The 21,601-nt window shown below is 45.7% G+C and overlaps 1 protein-coding gene across 1 annotated transcript in view; it reads right to left on the minus strand.

Annotated features, from left to right (window-relative positions):
* Positions 1-21,092, minus strand: part of LOC147639178 (protein pleiotropic regulatory locus 1-like) — a 75,669-nt gene extending 54,577 nt beyond the window's left edge. The window contains exons 1-6 of the mRNA XM_086788115.1: positions 20,839-21,092; positions 6,235-6,259; positions 6,011-6,143; positions 4,857-4,929; positions 4,667-4,738; positions 4,413-4,497 (exon numbers count right to left, since the gene is read on the minus strand). Of these exons, the coding sequence (XP_086644241.1) occupies positions 4,413-4,497; positions 4,667-4,738; positions 4,857-4,929; positions 6,011-6,143; positions 6,235-6,259; positions 20,839-20,972 (522 nt within the window). The 5' untranslated portion in view covers positions 20,973-21,092. The remainder of the gene's footprint in view (positions 1-4,412; positions 4,498-4,666; positions 4,739-4,856; positions 4,930-6,010; positions 6,144-6,234; positions 6,260-20,838) is intronic.
* Positions 21,093-21,601: the final 509 nt, after the last annotated feature.

A 21,601-nucleotide genomic window follows, 5' to 3' on the forward strand; every position in this document is an offset into this window, starting at 1 on the left:
AGCAGATAAGAGTCGACACAGTATTAGGTCCCAATTTACCCACTGAACCCCCCCTCCCCCACAAGCAGGAGTATTTGCTTACATTAATCTTTAGAGAACTTACAATGAGTATGAAGCATGACTGAGGACTGCCAAACGTAATGACGATGTAGACCACGCAAGCTGATCCAGATGTTGTCCAAGCTCCTTTGAATGGCACTTCAATGACCACTATGCAACCCCAAAACTGAGGGATGCACATATGCTGGCTGAATGTTGAAGATGCCCTTCCTGGAGATCTGGCAATGCTTGGAACTGATCCTAATCTTGCTGATTTATATTGAATACGTGAATGATTTTGTGGGACTGAAACGCTTGTATTTATATGGTCTTATGCTGCTGGTTGGCCAGCATAAAGCTGTCGGCCAGTAGCAAATGGACCATAAATAGCATTTAATGCTATTAAGCGCATGGACCATAAATAGCATTTACTGTTGTCCGACTGCAATGCTGCAAACCAACTTCTCGATGCTGCACGACTTCATGTTGAGCAATCTCCTATGTTGGCCCAACAGCCCATGGTGAGGCTGTTGTGCTGGCCAACAGCCACTGGGCTTGTGTAGGGCAGCCGACTAGCTGCCCAAGCCCATTTATGGCTTGGATGATGCCCTTTATGGGCTGGCCATGCTATGGGCTGGCCCAAGGCTTACCTATATGCTCTAATGCAACTTAATACTAAGACTGACACTACATGCACTATCTAATAATTCTCCAAGGACTGACACTAGATTGACCTCTAAGGCCCAGAGACTAACCTACGTAGCTTGTGCCTGACTGTCCCTGGACTAAGGACTCACAATAGGGCCACGGCATATGACAAAATATTCCTAAAAAAGGTAATTCCTACTGATGAATGGTGCATTGATGTAGAGCCAGTGTGTCACATACAACTCCAATGCAGGGTGCATGTGACACTGATTCACCTTCTATGTCTACCCATCGGATTGTGGACGATTAGAGGAACTCAATCGCAGCTTGGTCTCCAATTTCTGGAAGAGTAGTAGCTGCTAGGAGTGTCTAGTAAACTTGGAGTCCCTATCACTCACTATGTCACAAGGTAAACCATATCACCTGAAAAGCTACTCAACTAACTCTTGTGCCATTTCAAGAGCCGTTACTGTATTCCTTGTGGATAAAAATCTTGCCATCTTTGTCAATCTGTCTACCACCACCCAAATGGCATCATGCCCTCTACGACTGGTAAAAATACTCTCCTATTTACTATAAGGGATCTCCAGAGTATGTTACAATCCTCCAGCCTAAAGGCGGCGCTCAACCTTGTTCACTTGACACTGACGACACTTTACCACATAGTCCTGGACTTCTGCCCTCAGCTTGGGCCAGTAAAACATACGTTTTACCAAATCATAGTTCATTGTACCCCCGGATGACCTGTTGTAGGAGTATTGTGACACTCATAAAGGATCCCCCTCCTAATCTCAATATTTCAAAACAACAAACCAATCCGAATAATCCAATTCAACCTCCAACCACCTTGACAGGTAGAATGATCCCTAAGCTCTGGTGTGTAATAATGGAGATCCCTACTTGGACCTGCTGCCAAAACTGACCAACATATCTATCGACGTCACATAGCCCTCTCAGGAAATCATAAAGGTCAGCCTGAATCTTGGTGAAACTTAAAAGATTCACCTTCCCAATCCGACCAACATATCTATCGATGTCACATAGCCCTCTCAGGAAATCATAAAGGTCAACCCGAATCTCGATGAAACTCAAAAGATTCACCTTCCCAATCCGACTCAATGCATCTGCAACCCCCTTCCGATACCGAATCACCATGTCAAAATCCTGCCCGCCGTGCCTTCTTCCCCCTCCTAGAATAAGGCAGCCCCTATCGCATAATCATTGGCATCAGCCTCAACCACGAATGGTTTACCAAGATCCAGTATGGCTAAAACTAGTGCATCTCTCACCACAAGCTTGATTCTTTTAATAGCTTGATCAAGCCTCTCATTCCAGGTTAATAGGAGCGTTGGACTTTCATCCACATCCTTTGAGGAGGTTAGAAAGAGGAATAGTCGCGTCAGAATACTCTCTCACTGACTTCTTAAGAAAGACAGTGAATCCTAAAAAAGAATGAGAACTTATCTGACAATCCGAGGTACCGACCAATCTAAAACCTTCTGGATTCGCTCAAGATCTATGCTCATCCCATCTCTAGAAAACAAATGACCTAGGTATGTGATTTCTTTACAAAAAGAATTTACAATTAAGAGATTTTTGCATACAATCGTTCACGCCTTAGAATCCCCAAGACGAATCTGAGGTGCTCTACCTGCTACTCCAAAGAATGGCTATATATCAAAATATTGTCTAAGAATACCACAAAGAATTTCCCCAACAAACAATCCCGAAAGAGATCGTTCATCATTTGCTGAAAAGTAGCAGGAGCATTCGTGAGCCCAAAAGTTAATACGAGAAACTCGTAAAATGACCATATCTGGTTCGAAAACCCATCTTAAGACTTCGTCCTCGGCTTTCCGGGTTTGGTGATAACCAGTACGAAAATCAATCTTCATAAAATACTTGGCTCCCTGGAGCCTATCTATCACATCATCCGCTCAAAGAAGGGGATATCTATTCTTAATTGTAGCTTTGTTGAACTTTTTATAGTTGGCACACATTCTAGCACGGGAGCTTCCCAAGGGATTTACTATGTCGAATCTGTCCCATCCTGAGATATTCCAACAACTATCGGGCACTTTCATCCTCTTCGAGCTAGCTTGAGAGTGTGCTTCCCTGTTTGACTCTAATAATACTACTGTGTACCTCATTAGAGATTCCTTGCGTGGCCTTTAACGTGCTCATTTAATGCTATGATTGCCCATATGGCCTCGTCTATGTCTAAGCATGGCTTGAAAGACCCTTGGTTTTCTTACCTCTACTCTATGCTATCTTTCCTTTTCGCTCTACACCGTGTGTGTGTGTGTATGTGTGCGTGCGTGTGTGTGTGTGTGTGTGTGTGTGGAAGTCGAAGTAGTGAACGGCAGACGTGTCCTCGGATGCATAGCCTTGTGATTAGGCATACAAGAAAGAAACCAGTTGCTTTATGACCTGGCTTGCATCATACCACCTCGTCTGATGCATCTGATGCCTTGAAATCCCTGACTCCCTCGTGAAGCTTACACATTGTCCTCATCTGGTCAATATGCCAAGGTACCACCTGATGAAGAAAACTTGCCGAAGCACCTCGTAAGTCCTGCCCCTTGCTGAGAATCCTCTTGGCCTTAAAGCAAAATTCTCCTCGGAAAGCAATCCTGCCCCTTGCTGAGAATCCTCCTGTACAAGCCTCTTGGCCTTAGACTGATCTTTGCTAGTCCCTAAAGCAAAATTCGCCTCGGAAAGCAATCTTTTTAATGAAAAAGTGATGATTGTAGATGGCACTTCTCACGAACTTTGATTGAAACCTACATCTACCTTCTTTCCCTTGGATCTCCAGGTTCAGACCATCAAAATTTATGGGTTGCTCGAAAGGTCCGTTGTCCTTCACATTAATGAGCTTGCACACCTCATAGATACGCTATGAGAAGAATGCTCTACCTAAGCAGAGACACCAGTCTCCTATTCTTTGCACATGATGTGAGAGAGGGCTTGCGGCACCATATGAATGCATGAAGGATCTCTTGCCAAGAAAGGGAACTCATAGTTTAAGAATAGCAAATCCTTCGCATTTGACACACAGGAAAAAGGATTTAAGAAAGTGTAAATTTAATTTGCAGCAGCCATGTCAGAAGTGCAGCTAGAGGATATGCATGACTTAAAGCTAGAGGATGTGCTTCTGGGCACACTCATAGGGAATGCAAAGAAAATTCATCTCTTTGATTCACTGGTCCAGCCAGGTAAGGGGCATTCTTTGGGGCAATTGATAAATGGAACCACATGAAGGAAATCTAAAAAGCAAGATGGCTAGTGTCTCGAGTGCCCGATGGCCTCAAGCACACAATTGCAAGCCGATAGCCTCAAGCACACAACTGCATCGGTGGGCCAACTATGCCCAACTCTTGCCAAGCTCTGCCAATACCCATGCTGACCAGTGTCTCATCTGCCACCTCATGCCATTCTGCATAATCCATCAGGACATCACCCTTATGCCACAAGTAGCATTAGCAGAACTTCAAAAGAGCCATGCTAAAGGATTATATCTCCAAAGTTACATGTATTCTATGTGTTTGAAATCAACTCCTTATTCAATGACTGAACATATCATAAGAAACAAGAATAGTGAAAGAAGAATCGTGCATGATCCAATCTCCAAAAAAAAAAAGTTGTCTCACTTTTGAGGGCTTCTTTCTTTGTACAGTGAAGCAATAGAACATTTCTTTTTACCCCCCAAAAAAACAGAATCGTACCCGATAATTTTTCCAAGGAGGATGCCACACAGGACGTGGCCACTTACTTGGAAGCCTTCTCATAACAGCAGCACTTGGTTGATATCTGCGGTAGAGAGACATCGTGACGTTGCACATTTTTGTTAGAAAATGATGTAAACAAGTAACAAATGTTTCTGCTTCTTTGCTATCCAAGCCTTTAAGTCAATAAACAGACCTTGCATATTATGCAGCATGCTATGACAAAGAAACTGTATGCAGCTCTCAAGACGGACCTTTCTGGAGGCTTGTATTCTGAAAGTGTGCATGACGGCGGTGGAGCCATAGATTCCACTGCACCTTCGGTCCTGTACACAAAATAACGTGAGAATGCGCGAAGGTACTGATGGGGCTTGCAATTTGAACCTACAAAAACATTTAATCATAACAAATCAAATTCTTAAGATTGTAATCCAGAAAACAGACCTTCCCAAAGCCTGAGAAGTGACTATAGCTAAAGCAGAATCAGAAACCTTATTTGTCTGCTGTGTAGCTTCCACTGCACAACCACCAAAATAATAGTATTAATAATCTTCCATAAAAGTTTCAAGTAGAAAATAAACAGCCAAACACATTTAAGACATTTTCCGATGCTACCTTCCAAGCCACAGAGCAAACAGGCTGCAGGAGCACTGTGGAGTATTGCTACATTTGAGTTATTTGTTTAAGTCTTCTGCGAAAAATTCTTCTCTCTACAAGATGTTACACCCTTAGGCCAGCTACGGATAAGCATTTTCTTGCATCAATTGTTTGATTCCTTGAGATTATTGAATCTACATTTGAGATTTGGGGCTTTCTTCCAAGAAACCCTAATTTCTCACCATTGGCCATTAATCCATATCATTAGCATTGCTTAATCATTATTAGAACCAATTAATGATGACATTAAACAAAGCTTCTCACCATATGGCCAATTAATCAACCATTGCTCTCAAGTTCGGAGAAATTTTGCTAAGAATGAATCATTTGTATGCTCTTAAGGAGCCTTGTGGTTGATTGCAAGCTTTTGGAACCATTATTTGCCTTGCTATTGCTTATTGGATGCTTCAAATGCATGTAAATGGTATGCCAAATGTGCAAAATCTCGGCAAAAACTATGCTATGAAGGGGCTTTGAAGATCATTAATGGTATGCATCAAGGCAAAGGCATTGGGAGAGAGAAAAACTCACCTGCAGGAGTTCCCAACCTCCTCAATTTGTTGAAACTTGCATATGAAGAAAGATATCAATAACAATAGACTTGCTAGTTCACAAGATGGTTAAGGCATGCGTAGAGAGGAAGAATAGGCTTGCTAGTCCACAATATGTCAAGGCATGCAAACAAAGTAAGATATCTAGATCAATAGACCTGCTACTCCACATGCATGACATGCCTTGCATACAGTATGGCATGCGTAAAGAGGAAGAATAGGCGCTAGTCCACAATATGTCAAGATGCGTACAGAGGAAGAATAGGCTTCCCAGTCCACAATATGTCAAGACATGCAAATAACATAAGATATCAAGATAAATAGACTTGCTACTCTACATGCATGACATGCCTTGCATACAGTATGGAGGTGTTAATGCTCGAACATTACCTCGAACATTAGATTCACCAGGTGCAGGTAGAGCAAGTGGTATGCTACCCTCTGCAGTTTTATGAGCCACATTGGCTTCATCTTGTTTAGGCAAAGGTGCTAAGTTTTTTACAGCTTTGTATTCTCCCAGAACCTGAAAAGGGCCATCTCAAACATCCAATTAATAGATGAGATAAATAAACTAGGTAATTAAACTGGAAGTGCTAATAGAGAGAACTTGTAACCTTGCAAGCTTTTCGAATTCTGATACTGATTGACCGCAGAATTTTGCCATGCAACACAAGAAACGTAAAAATCAGTAAAGATGCAGATCCGTCATAAATATGTACTAACTCTCCAATCACAAAGTCTTTACAGAAATCTCCCCTTGTAGAACACTCATGTCTAAGATTTGAGAGTAAAAAGCAATGGAATCAACACAAAAAGCACACACCAGTCCTAAAACTATTGTTATGTATAATGTACCAGAAATAGTTTACAACTGAATTCCTGAAAACACGGGAGATATGACTGAGTGAAAACGTCAACTACAGCCTTGTGACCTGCTGAATACTCCTAGCTAGCACTTCGCGTACAGAGAAACACTATGTGAACACTCAGAAAAGCAGATGATTCTGACCATTTTGCTATGCACGTATATATAGCACACACTAGTGCTGGCCGGCCTGTTTTACTGCTGTTGGCATGCTGCCCGACTTGCCACGTCTTAGGCAGCCTGCTGCATGGCCTTGGCGACTGCCCACCTAGCCAAGCCACTTGCCCAACCTCTGCCCAAGGCTGGCCAACCTGCACTATAGGTGAGGTGTCGCATTCTTCCCTATTTGCATTGCAGCTGTCCTAAGCTGCACAATGTCCATATAAATTGCCCTTTAAAAGGAAAAGATCCAAGCAAAGCTCATCCACAGTACCCAAGATCCTGAACACTACAAGCGCACTTTGCATCCAACTTGAGGGCCTGCAGTCCGTCCTCACCGCATCAGCACAAAGAAATGTAATATGCGGAAGCTTCAGAGAAGGATCGGTACTTCAAAACTCAGAAAACAGCACTCTTTTCGCGACGGAATTAACGCACAAACTGTAAGACGATGTGCAGAAAATAGAGAGAGAAGGGGGAGATGGAGAGGACACAGTATTGGGTCCCAATTACCCTCTGTAGGGCCGCCACCACGGATGGTGTATTTGCTTTATTAGAATGATGTAAATCTGAAACAAATACAAAGTACTTGACCTTTTCTTGGCTGGAAAACCTGCCCTTGACCTTCAGTCCTTCACCCCTTTGCTTTAGCAAACCCTTGGCTGTCCTGGCCCTTGAATGCTTGGAGCTCTTGGTGAAATATGAGATAAATGATGGGATTATGGGCTGGGGTATTTATACCCCTCCCTTCATGCAGTCGGCTGGCTTCAGGACAGCCCACGACTGAGTCTTGTTAATAAATTGTGTTCACACTTGTTTAATTGCTGTCCAGCCTGCGCATGATTCTGGGACAGCCTCCTAACTACTGGACACCATGCGCATGGGTGTGGGACTGCCTCCCACACCTGGCCGACTGGCTGGGCAGGGATTCTACCCCTGTCAGCTGCCTGTCCAGCAGCCTTAGGACTGGCCGACTGCCCTTCCAGCCCAAGCCATGGCTGGTGGGCACAATGTGGGCCCTCCTGGCCCCTTGGGGATGGTTCTATACCTCCCCCATGCCCATACTAAGTATGCAAATGCAAATCCTTGCCCTGGGGTAGCCCTATGGGCTGTCCCCATCTCTACATGCAAACTACATGCCTACAGATGTCTGGCATCCAGTAGCAAACCAGATACGCAGCACATCTGACATCATTCCAGAGGGAGACTCACAGCGCGGACTGGCACTGCTTCATGTGCAGGACAGTGCACACCTGACCTTGGACTCATGTGCAGGACAATGCACACCTGACCTCGGACGACTGAGATGGATCCCTGGCTGACTCGTCCCGGACTGGGCTCACATGGGACCAGTTCACCATCCCAGGTCCTGCACCTACTGTACAGAATGTCTACGTGGCATCCAAGTGCGGGATGCACGTGACAAGAAACCTGTGGATGACCAACTCTAGTTGTCTAATCCAACACTTTCCATGTGTCCAACCATTCATGAAGAAACAATGCAGGCCGCCAAGTATCCTATAGTAGCTCACGGAAAACACATTCCAAGGAAAGGCCTAGAAAAACTCCGCTATCCACACTCCAACCACTGATGCGTTGACTCGGATGGATCACATCACAATACCTACTTGCACCAACTCTAATGTACCCTCAAGGAAGAAAGCAGAACCAAGAACAAGACTTCCTAGAAGACCTACACCAAATCTATATCCCACAAGTATTGATTGGCTCTTGTATGTCAAGACCACCATCTCGTTGTGGAACATACTCCAAGTAATACCTCCATTGATACATTTAAGAAAAAACTCTATTGTTGGCACAATCTCCAAGAAATACGTTCACCGTGAAGACACCCACAGGTATAGCTTCCCAAGGTGCCGCCATGACACTAGACACTGAAGAAACTCCACCCGATGCAAACGGCGAGTTAGAAGAGTCCTCATGTACAAGCCTCAAAACTGAAGTAACCGCCACTGAGGCCAAAGCTTCTCCACATAGTGCAGACAGTAACTGAGAAGACAGCCGGAAACATCCTCTATTCAAGCATGTGGCTTGATGCAATGAAGCACCCTTTGTGTGAAAAGGGTTTTTTGTCCAGCCCTAAAAAGGGAATTTTCTGGATTTATTAGGCTTTATTTCATGTTTTTTTGGGTCTTGCTGCTGGCCGACAGCCCCTGGCCTGGCCGACCAGCAGCCCCACATACTATGTATAGTTTTGCCTCATCACCACATCATCCCGTACCACTCCATTGACCATATCAGGTACCACGAGTTTATCTGCTGCTGTTGCTGCTGCTGCCGGCGCCTACACTGCATCTGATTCATCATCCTCACCTGTCAGCTCCAGCACACCAGCGTTTCATATCAGTTCGTGGGACAGCAGCCCTCTCTGCTGCATAGAGCACATCAGCATTTCATATCAGTTCATGGGACAGCAGCCCTCTCTGCTGCATAGAGCACATCAGCATTTCATATCAGTTCATGGGACAGCCCTCTCTGCTACAGTAGAGCATACCATCGTTTTACATCAGCTCATGGGACAGCAGCCCTCTCTACTACACTTCAGCACATCAGCGTTTTATCTTCAGTTCACACTTTGGGACAGCAGCCCACTCTCTGCTACTGTACAGCACATCTGCGTTTACATCAGCACATCATCTACATTACCTCAGCGTTTTATCATCAGTACATATCTTGGGACAGCAACCCACTCTCTGCTACAGTTCATCGTCGTTTTTCTTCTACAGTTTACCTTGGGACAGCAGCCTGCTCTTTGCTCACCATCTCACATCATCGGGACGGCAGCCCTCTCTGCTTATCTTCACAATCGACTCCACTCGGGACGACAGCCCTCTCTGCTCCTCTCTCTCACTCAAGTATTGCAGCACCCTTGTCACCCGAGCTTGCACCACTTGCACCACTCGGGACGGCAGCCCTCTCTACTTATCTCCTCACCACCACTTAGGTATTGCAGCACCCTCATCACCAAAGCCTGCACCACCACTCAGGATGGCAACCCTCTCTGCTCTTCATCACCATTCAGGTACCGTAGCACCCTTGTCACCAGAGTCTTCATCATCATCATCATCATCATCACTTCACTACCACCTCGGAGTGCCTCTACATCCACCGACACAAGCCTTCGACACCAACCACCTCACGGAGTGCCTTTGCCTCACATTGACGGGAGCCTTGGTCATTGACCGTGCTTCAGCTCAGACATCATCTTTACTTCTGCACCGGTCTTCTACTCAAAGTCTCCTGACATCAGAGGACCTCTTGTACATATTTTCACTCACCATCATATATACACTCACTCGCCCATTTCATGCTATGTTGTTTTGCTCTGATCTCTCGTACATCTGGTCCTTTCATCCTTTTGCCCTCACACGTTGGTGTCTCGAACATGCACACATGCATTTCCTTCACAATCATTATCTGGTTCTAAAGAAGCCTCCTCCTTGGACTACTCCTCCAACTACAAGATATCCTCCTGTCCAAGATCTTGTAAAATTGCTCATGTAGAGAACACTCCCAATCTAACCCTCCAACCACCTATGAAACTCCCCTTATGGACAAGACGACCATCCTTGGCTTCCAAAAGCCCCACATATGCCTGCTGATTGTCACATGCACCCATGCGCTGAGGTGCTATGTGACACACTCATTCATCATCGTGCTACATTTGGACATCAGTAGAACCTTTTTTAGGATTTATTTGTCATACGCCATGACCTCCTCCGCAGTGGCTGGGAGTAGTATTCACCACGCATGGTATACCCCTGGCAGTTTATGGCGTGGACGAGTACTCTACTCAACTCACCTTCTCTATTGGGCTTCATGGCAAACTAGAGAGATCAGAGACACCCTTAGAGGACCTCAGGGGATGCACCTTGCAGAAGGTGAGGGTGATGGCTTTCACGCACATGAGTGGCACATCATCCCTCCACCGGCAGAGGCAACAAGAGAAAAAACCAGATAGAACCAGATTTTGGAGCATAAGTTGCTGTTTTTGGGCAAGCGATTAACTGGTGTAGGACAAGGGGAGCATCGGCCAGCATGTACCATAGCATATGTTCAGTCAGTTGCAGCAAGATCATTGGCTTTTGTCCAGCAGTCGGCTAGTTCAATAAGTCATTCCAAGGCCTATAAAAAGGCACAAGTGCTCATTGTTGGGGCCATTTAGTCCAGCCAAGACTGGGTCTTAGACTTAAGGTTAGATTAGGTATTTTATTACCTTTTTAGGCATGCCTAGGGCTGCCAAGACTTGTACATAATGAATATACTGAATACTCAGCTCTCTCTCTCTCTCTCTCTCTCTCTCTCTCTCTTCTCTAGCATCTACTTGTGTTTTTGCATCAACATGTTCCAAGATGTGTTTCGGGCTGAAAGAAGACTTCCAGAGCTTCCACAGGTAACAACCTGGGAGAGTGGACATGGCAAGACCCATAGGACACAAAGGAGTCCCTTGGTACCCCCTTCTTTGCTTACACTGCACGGCTGGGCCGCAGGATTCAGATGTCAGAGGTAGAGGGCACTCCAGGAGTAGCAACACATTGGCAGTCCTCCCACGGCCTCCCATCGCATTTTCTCGCAAATTTCTGCAAGCGGCTGTGGGACAGCTTTCAACTGCAGAAGGTCACTCTTTACATGTGACAATTAGCAGTTGGCACTTGGTTGGCCATTGGGGGAAACCAGCATTATGTCAGAGGTGTGGCCATCCCCAAGAGTTTCATCGTCACTGTTTCCGTGTTTGTTTAAGTTACCTTGGGTATAGAGACTCAAAGGTTTCTTGCCAAACTACAGATTGCCAAAAACTATCATCAAGTTAGGAAACTTGTAACTATTTGGCCCTCCTAGCTCTATTTCACATGATGAAACACATGCCTGGACACATGGACAGAGGAAGGCAAAGCAAAAAAAAGTCAAAATAAGTTGACCGCAAGCCATGGGCACCGTTGGAAAGTGGAGACTGAGCCAAACCAAAAAGCTAAAGGCCGCTTTTCCAAAAAGCAGCTCCAGGGACAAAAAGCAAGGCCCTGAAGCTAGAAAATCAAAACAAGAACTTTTGACTAAACTTGAGTAATATGTTACTATTAAAAAGACCAAAAGCAAAGTAAAAGGCAAAAGCAAAACAAAAGCATCACTTTTTGGCAAAAAGCAAGGCTTCCCCAAGTATAAAAGAAGCATGAGCCTCTCTTGAGCACCAAGTTGAAGAAGAACCTCTTCATCGCATTGCCATCTTCGTTGAAGAGTGGATATCATCTTCTCCATCATCATCTACTTGATCATGAACCAAATCATGGAGTTTTTCATTGTTGCCCGCTCACCACAAATCTGAAGCGGTGAAGTAATTGGAAGAGTGCAGATTGACCAGTAGCAGAACTGAGAAAAAACACAGAAGAGAATGTGCTGAAAACAGGGCAGAAATTGGGACAGCAGAGTAAACTCTGAACCTAGAGCAATGATACCATGAAAGAGTGCACAGAGCAGAAGCAAGATAAGCACTAGAGTGTGCTAATCTGAGATGTACGAGAGAGAGAGAGAGAGAGAGAGAGAGAGAGAGAGAGAGAGAGAGAGAGAGAGAGAGATGAAGCAACAAAGCTGAATATACTGCAATGAAAGCAATCCCGAGCAAGAGACATAAAATGTCTCATAAGTGAGGGATACAACAGATGACCAAACTACTGAAAAGCGAAGAGGCTAGCCCACCTATATATAGATCATGAGGGGCTAGCCGACTGGAACAAAAGAACTGGCCGACTGGACAAAGGGAGCTAGCTGACTGGAGGTGAGTTACATGTCCTGGGAAAAATACCAAAAAATTAGGGTGAAAATAGGGGTGGCCAGGGCCCAGCACACAACCAAGGGGCATAAAAGGGATCAAATTGTCAGAATATGCAGCGGAAATGATAACCAAACTTGGGTAGACAAGAGCAAGTAGAATGCAGAAAATAGACAGCACAAGAAACACAGAGATAGATGTGTAAACTCTTCTCTATACACAAGATCCCGCTGAAAACTGAATGAGGAAGTGGTGGGGGCATGGGGCCTATTTATATGCCCCATGTGAGCAGTCGGCCAGCACTGATGGGCCTCCACAACTGCATGAGCAGTCGGCCAGCAACAAAAAGCTCCACGACTGCATATATCCAGTCGGCCAGCAATACAGAAGCCCACGACTGATGTCTGGGCTGTCGGCCAGCCACAGGACTGCAGATGGGACAGTTGGCCAGTGCCACTAAGTGCTCCTGCCAACCTCTGGCATCCCTCCACACCACTGGAAAAAATGGAAAAAAATAGGGAAAAATACGGGGAGTGAGGAAAAATGATAAAACACCTTATACAAGGCGGACACACCCACAACAGAGGCCCTGGTGTATAAATATAGACAGGAGATGACTTCTAACACCCCCTCTCAGCTCCTAGCTGTGAAACCAACCCAAGGGAGCTGGAGTGCCGCCTGAGCGTAGCCTGAGGTAGAGACTTCATGAAGAGGTCCACCGCATTGTCCTCCGTCGAACAATAAAGTAGCAAGATGTCACCAGCCAAGATCTTCTCACGTACAAAGTGATATTGTATCTCTATATGCTTGGTCCGAGCATGGAAGACCGGGTTCCGAGCAATAGCTATACAACTCTGGTTATCGCACTGGATGACTGTGGGCTCCTTCTGTGGAAACCCAATCTCGCCTAGCAGCCTCCGCAGCCATACAACCTCACAAGTAGCACCACAAGCAGCCCGGTACTCTGCCTCTGTTGAAGAAAGAGCAATGGTTGGCTACCTCTTGCTGCTCCAAGAAACTGCTCCTGAGCCGAGGGTGAAACTGTATCCTGAAGTAGATCTCCTCGTGTCTGGATCTCCTCCCCAATCTGAGTCACTCCAACCTTGGAGCCTGACTCCATCCCCTCCTGTGTAAAAGAGTCCCAGATTCTTCGTACTCTGCAGATACCGCAAGATCCACAATCCCAAAAAGAAGTGGAGTAAGCCTAAGTCGGTCATCTCAAACTCCTTTGACAAGGCAGCCTTCGACACTCTAATGTGCTCCACATGACCGCCGGTGAGAATGAGATCATCCACATAAAGGATGATAAGCGTGACCATGCCGCGTTCCCGAAAGAGATACAGGTTCGGATCTGCAACCAATCTCTGAAATCCAGTCCGAATAAAGAAGGAATCAATCTTCTAATTCCAAGCCCTGGGAGCCTGCTTAAGACCATACAAGGCCTTACGTAACCTGTAAACCATCCCTTCAAATCCTGGAACAATAAAGCCTGGAGGCTGCTCAACATACACCTCCTCCTGCACGTCACCATTAAGGAACGCAGATTTTACATCCATTTGATACATGGGCCACCTCTGAGAAGAAGCAAGGGGAAGAACGGTCCGAATCGTGGACATCCGTGCTGCCGGTGCAAAGGTATCCTCGCAGTCGATGCCTGGCCGCTGAGCATAACCTTTAGCCACAAGTCCGGCTTTGTGTTTGTCCACCGACCCATCAGACGCAATTTGGTCTTAAAGACCCATTTGACACCAATGACTGACCGCTTCGACGGCCTCGGTACCAACTCCCAAGTGTTGTTCTTCTCGATGGCATCAAGTTCCACCTGCATGGCTTTCCTCGAAGTATCCTATGAAAGGGCTTCCTTTACGGAAGTGGGCTCTTTGTCCCGCATGATACGAGACATCAAAGCATAGTTCACTTGAAGAAGCTCCGCTGAGTTGCTTTTATCTCGGACTCTATGTGATCTTCGAGGGCCGTCCTCTGTGGTCCACTCGGAGGGTAGCTCCGTGACACCTGACTCCCGAAGGGTATCTAACAACCACCTAGGTACTCGAACAGATCGTGGAGCCTCCTGTGATCGCGGGGGCTCTACTCCAGCTGTGGGCTCAACCTCCTGTGATGACTAAGGTTGATCAACTGGAATGATAGACTCCTCTAGATCTCCAAGACGCGGCTCCTCGACAGTGGATACTGGAACATGCTCATCAAAGACCACATCCCGGCTGACAACAATCTCGTTCCTGTCTGGATCATACAACCTGTATCCCTTGGAAAGAGAGTTATACCCCACAAATACAAGCTTGCGGGACTTGGGAGTCAAGCTTCCCCATCTGCTTCTTCAGAATATGTACATACGCATCACTCCCAAAGACACGGAAGTGCGAGACATCAGGTTTCCTGCCAAAGTATGCCTCAAATGGAGTCATATGGGGTACTGAAGTCGTCGGAGATCGGTTGAGGGTATGGACAGCCGTTGCCACAGCCTCTCCCCAAAGTGGACGAGGAAGATCACGATGCTCCAGCATGGTCCTCGCCATCTCCACCACAGTCCTGTTCTTGCGTTCACCAACTCCATTCTCCAAAGGCGATCCAGTATTGGCCAGTTCCCTTTTGATGCCATGATCTGCACAAAATCTGAGAAATACAGTCGAGGAGAATTCACCTCCTTTATCAGCCCTGAGAGTCTTGACCTGAAATCCAGACTCTTTCTCCACCATCACGTGCCAATCCTTGAACCGTGCGAAAGCTTGGTCCTTCTGAGAAAGAAAGTAGACCCACGTGAATCTGGTACAATCATCAACAAGCAGCATAAAGTAGAGAGATCCTCCCAAAGATGGTGTCTCCTGAGGTCCACACAAGTCAGTGTGAATCAACTCCAATGGTTTCGAAGCCCGCCTGGAAGCCTGCTTCGGAAAGGATTCCCTGTGCTGCTTACCACGTACGCAAGAACTGCAACGCCCTTGCCTACTACCAACATCTGGCAAGCCAACCACCATCTGGTCTCGGAAAGCTCGCCTCAATGCATCCACATTTAAGTGGCCAAAACGAAAGTGCCACAAATCTCCGACCTGAGAACCTGTCAATGAGGAGAGTGCAGAGAGCTTGTAGATACCATTCTCCACACCGCCTTCCCAAACAACCTGGCCAGTCTCACGGTCCCTTAGAGCAACTGAATGCTCCTCCAATTCCACCCGAAAGCCAGTCTTGCATACTTCATGCACTGACAGAAGATGAAAACCCAAAGCACGGACATAAAGAACACGGGAAGCATGCTTGCCCCCCTTGCCGTCGGGAATAATCTCCATCCGGCCCTCACTATGTATCGGAATAGTGGAGTTGTCGCCAATAAAGATGCGACCTGACTGCCGTTTCAGATCCAGAAAGAAGTCACGGGATGGAGTCATGTGCCTGGAAGCACCACTGTCAAGAATCCATTCCCGGGTATCCTTCGCGGTGAAGCCAACTGCCTCCTCGCTCGAAGATGATGAAGCATCGGAGTCCACCATCTCTAAGTGCACAAATGCCGGAGTCTTTGCAGCTGAGGCTGAGGAATCAGCACTCTTCCCTGTCCGCTTAGGGCACTTCCTCCAATAGTGGCCTTTCTCGCCACAATCATTACAAGATCTTTCGGCCTTCACCTTCTCTCGTTTTGAATCAGGCTTCTTCTCAGAAGACTTCTCCGGTGAAGCCTTCCCTTTGCCCTTGTTGTTATTCCGGCCTTTCGACCGTTGGCCAGTTAAGGCCTCTGAACCTCCGCTCTGAGGAAGGTTCGTGAAACGTTCCTCCTGGTCCAAGACCATTGGCACAAGCTCCTCCCACGTAATGGTGCTGAGCCTGCCACTCGTAATCAACGAGAAATAGAAAGCAAAATACTGAGCAGGCAAGTGGGAAAGCAAAGTGATGGCCATGTCTTCAGATTATCTCTCTTTCCCAGCTTGTAGGACTTCCTGCTGAAGGGCCCGCAGCTTGTTGATGTGTTCCCACATCGTCGAGGACTTTGCAAGGTTCATAACCCGCATCTGCACTTCCAAGGAGATCCGTTTCATGGGTGATACCCTGTTATACAAAGAAGCCAAGTGCTCCCATATGCCTCTCGCCAGCGTCATGTGCTTTACATGATTGATCACTTGTGGTGTGCAGTTCAGGAAAATAAACGACCGGACCCTGGCGTTGACACAATCCCACATGTGTGCCTGTGCCTCTCGGTCCTTCCTCGTCGACAGTAACTTCCCTTCCTCTGCTTCCGGCCGTGGAACCCCAATGATGATAAAATCAGCAAGGTCATATGACTCCAGCACCGACTCCATCATAACCTTCCAGATGCCGTAATTGGACCCGTCCAACTGACGATCCACTGGGAACGTGGGGAGAGTCGGAATCTTCACGTGCTTCTCAGCCACCTCTAGTAAATCTGCCATCACGGGGAGAAAACTGAAAGGGTGGGTGGGTGGAAAAAAATCTGTAAAACCTGCAAGTGGCTGTCCAGCACCTTTGGCCCGCCTTTCTCTTGCACCTTCTCTTCCCGTACAGTCCAAAACAGTCCACCAATCAGCAGCCTAACGCTCCCCCTCTTGCTCAGAAAAACTCCCAAGATCTATCTCGAGCCTAGTGCTCTGATACCATGTCAGAATATGCAGCGGAAATGATAACCAAACTTGGGTAGACAAGAGCAAGTAGAATGCAAAAAATAGACAGCACAAGAAACACAGAGAGATAGGTGTGTAAACTCTTCTCTATACACAAGATCCCGCAGAAAACTGAATGAGGAAGTGGTGGGGGCATGGGGCCTATTTATATGCCCCATGTGAGCAGTCGGCCAGCACTGATGGGCCTCCACAACTGCATGAGCAGTCGGCCAGCAACAAAAAGCTCCACGACTGCATACATCCAGTCGGCCAGCAATACAGAAGCCCACGACTGATGTCTGGGCAGTCGGTCAGCCACTAAGTGCTCCTGCCAACCTCTGGCATCCCTCCACACCACTGGAAAAAATGAAAAAAAATAGGGAAAAATACGGGGAGTGAGGAAAAATGATACAACACCTTATACAAGGCGGGCACACCCACAACAGAGGCCCTGGTGTATAAATATAGACAGGAGATGACTTCTAACACAAATGAGGACACAATACATGAACAGAATATGGGGATGAATATGCTAACACAGTGGAGCTGACTATCGGAGCCAAGGACACGAATTCGGGTATGAACATGGTGGTATCTTTCATCCTTGACTTTGAATAGATTAGATTGACCCTCTAATTGACCTAAGGCTTGACATTGGTGTTCAGAGAGGAATTCGGTTACTTCAAGGCTGGATTATCAGGCGGAAAGTTGGCTATTCCACCTGCTTAACGGAGGTTTTACGTAGGGTGTGCTCTGATGGTATGGGACCCTAGAGTGTATTCTCATGTAGGATCTCCCAAGGCTTCGCGAGTTTCTTGTTTGGGACACTCTCTACTTTAGCATAGTTAACCTCTGGTAACTGTGAGGAGCAATGCTTGTTTGTGAGGGACAACAAGATAAGGAACTTTCTTGGTTGTCTGAGCATGGCATGTTACCTGTAGGGTGATTCCTCACACACTCTCTTGTGATGGCCGAATAAAATTAATGCATCAAAATTGTACATGAGAGAGATGAGAAGTTTGGAACTTCTTGGTCTTAGACTGCCTGTCTAGACCAGTTGACGGTTGTCGTTTGATACTCCACGGTGAACACAGTTCCACAAGGTCCACGAGGTTTTTTTGATTCCAGGACTTTGGAGTCATGCGGATTTCCAACTATTCAATGGGGTGTAACTAGAGGTGGAATATGTTATAATCATTGACCAAATGGCATCTTACATTAGTTGTCGGGAAACACTACTCTACTTAATGCACAAACAAGTCCTAGTGCCATGCACTTCGAGTACAATATTCCAACCGCAAGGTCTCCCCTATCCAATCCTCATCTAAGACTAAACGGAGATTATGCTTTCACACATAACTAGTAGATACTCGCGTCTAATTTTAGGGGAAGCATAAAACTCCCCATCAACTTCAGCACGTCCCATGTCCTCGAACAGCCTAAAGACAGCATACGACTAACAACCACTTTCACCCCACCAAATTGGGATGAACCAAAGGTCCATGCAATCCCATTAATTGAAAACCTAAAGGAATGATAGTTGAGTTGTGCGTGTGCTAGGGTTGTTAAGGTAGATCTTGTTGTACTTTAAGACTGGATGTCCTATTGGAATTCAGCTCTTGGATGAGAGTTGGGTTTATGATAAGCAATTGGATGAAATAAAGGTCCATGCAATCCCATTAATTGAGATCCTAAAGGAATGACATTTGAGTTGTGCTATGGATCTGTGCGAGGGTTGTTAAGGTAGATCTTGTTGTACTCTAAGACTGGATGTCCTGTTGGAATTCAGCTCTTGGATGAGAGTTGGGTTTATGATAAGCAATTGGATGAACCAAAGGTCCATGCAATCCCATTAATTGAGATCCTAAAGGAATGACAATTGAGTTGTGCTATGGGTCTATGCTAGGGTTGTTAAGGTAGATCTTGTTGTACTTTAAGACTAGATGTCCTATTGGAATTCAGCTCTTGGATGAGAGTTGGGTTTATGATAAGCAATTGGATCTTTGTAGCACGGTCTACAACAAGAGTCTTTACACTGGCCTAGGTAAGAGGTAGTAGACTTGAGTAGATGCTATGGACAGATGTCCACGAGGACGTGAATTGAACAACGTTAAAAATTATGGTATCACATATTTACGTAATTGAGGAAGAGTGTTGGAATATTATTGGGGGTAATATCAATTGTGTAAAGTTGGAAGGATAAGCACATGGATAAGATGTCCACAATGCACATAGAGGCTATCTATATTAGAAGCCTCTCATTGTATGGTTGAAAGCATATTGCAATACATTTGGTTGAGTATGCTCATTCGTGTCCACATCTATTAAGCATGGATTATCTTGATTTTTTTGAGCCTCCCTAATCTAATCTCTCATTTTCTACAACACTTTACCAAGCCTATCCCTAGCACCTTAGATTCTCCGCATGGTATCAGTGTCATGCTAGGTTCTTCAGATTTGGTTGCACATTGGTTCATTTGAGTAGGGTTTTTATGCATTTTGTACTTTGATTTTGGAAAATTAACACACTCATTATCGTAGGGAAAGATCATTTGTGAGATTGCCTTGTTTAATGGTTCAATGAAAGGGTTGGAGGTTTCTTGTTCAATGTAAAGAAGAGCCCACCTTGAGCACACCGAAAAGAGGCATGTGCTAGTTAAGTTTGCTCATGAAAGATGAGCAAAGTGGTGTGGAGGCCATTAAAGGCTTTCATGTCGATTAGGCACCTGCTAGTTTCTAAAGAGAAACCTTGTGAAGAGAAGCACCCTTAAGAAGAGGATTGCATGCAAAGAAATGGAACATGCATGGTTATGAGCTCTCTAAAGAGCTCTAGTTGATGCAAGAAGATTGAGGCAACTTAGAGAACAAGAGTATGCTAAAATGAGAAGGCAAGATGTGTTTTTACATGCGGAAGTGAAGGGCAGTTTTTGCATGAAAAAAGGCATGTGGCTATGCCTTATGGCAGGCAATGTTATGCCAAAGAGTGGCAAGTGCTTGTTCAGAAGCCAAAAAAAAAAAGTTATAATAAACAGAAAGAGAAGAAGGCAAATGGCATCAACACACAAGAAATGGTGGAAGCGGCTAAGCACAAGAGGTTGCAAAGCATTTTTTATTTTTTTTTTAAGGGGGAAAGTGTATCAGACGATGCAATGTAGGAGTAGAGGTAGCCAAGGTTAAGTAAGCAAAGCTTTTAGCGCAGACATAGCAGACAAAAGCAAAGTATACGGCACAGCAGCACAGTCCAAGAAGGCAGAGGATGGCACATAAACCCGGTAAAGAAGAAGCAAGCACCCTCAAACTTGCAGTGGCATTTAGTTTGTAAACTACAGGCAGGCTTGGGGGTGGCTTGGATAACATCATCTTGCTCACTTGAACATCAAGAGCATGGCCAATTGCCACACTGTCTCTAAATCCAGGCCAATCACTGATTTTGACTTAAACAAAGCCTATCCCAATGCCATGTGTTGGCTTGCCTGGTTTGACGATATCAAGTTCAATAAGGAGTTGGTCTCTGTAACTACTTAGTCATTGGTACAACAAGAGCACAAACCCCTTTATCTTCTTGCTAATTCACACAAGCACGTGTCCGATTGCAGCTTTGTCTCCATATAGGAGCGACAATCAACGACCTAGTCCTAAGGGGGGGCAGGGAGTCTGTTTCTCCTTGCATTGTGCCCATATAGTATGTAAAGAAAACGATGCTTAATTTTCATACAAAGCATTTTTTTTAAAGCATTTATTAAAAAAAATGCAACAGAAAGAAGCGAAAAACAGAGCGGCTGACCTGTCAAGGTTCGGCAGAGGCCTCTCTGCGTGGAAACTTGCAAAAAGGTCGTAGGATCTCTTAAGGGACTTGAGGCTGAGCTTCTTCAGGGACTGTGGTTCCACCGCCTGAGCGTACCCTACAGAAACAGGCATCCTGATGTACAGCGTTCAGCGCAGCTCTACGTTGCGCACCTCAGTGAAGCAACAGGAACTTGGGCCTGCCGCCATAAGTATGTGTCCGTTGCGGCACTACTTTTGCTTCTTTCACACGTACAGGTTGGAACCCCCCCCCCCCCCCCCCCCCCCAAAAAAAAAAAAAGCATGCACCCACGTGGCTTCAATAGTTGAGATTGGTTTTAAAAATGAAGTTTTTGCTTGTATGCATATGTGCATACTCAAGTGTGGGATGCATGTGTATATGTGTGCAAGCTTTAAAAAAAGCACAAGTAGGTGACTCGCACATGAAGTTTTTGCTTGTATGCATATGTGCATACTCAAGTGTGTGATGTATGTGTATGTGTATGTGTGTACGCGTGTGTTTGTATAAGCTTGTGTGAATATGTGTGTATGTGTACATGTGTATGTGGTACGACTCTCTCACATAGACACCCATATCTGTGTGTGTCTCTCTTACATGGATTCTCTATATGTCTCTATCATGTGCATAAATACAACCCTCTCTCACACACATGCACTCTCTTCTCACACTCGTCTCGCATACAAATAGAATCTCTCTCTCTCTCTCTCTCTCTCTCTCTCTCTCTCTCTCACACACACACACA

Source organism: Cibotium barometz, chromosome 4, assembly GCF_041138505.1.
Source record: "Cibotium barometz isolate CiBa-2024 chromosome 4, ASM4113850v1, whole genome shotgun sequence".
NCBI classification, from domain to species: Eukaryota; Viridiplantae; Streptophyta; class Polypodiopsida; order Cyatheales; family Cibotiaceae; genus Cibotium; species Cibotium barometz.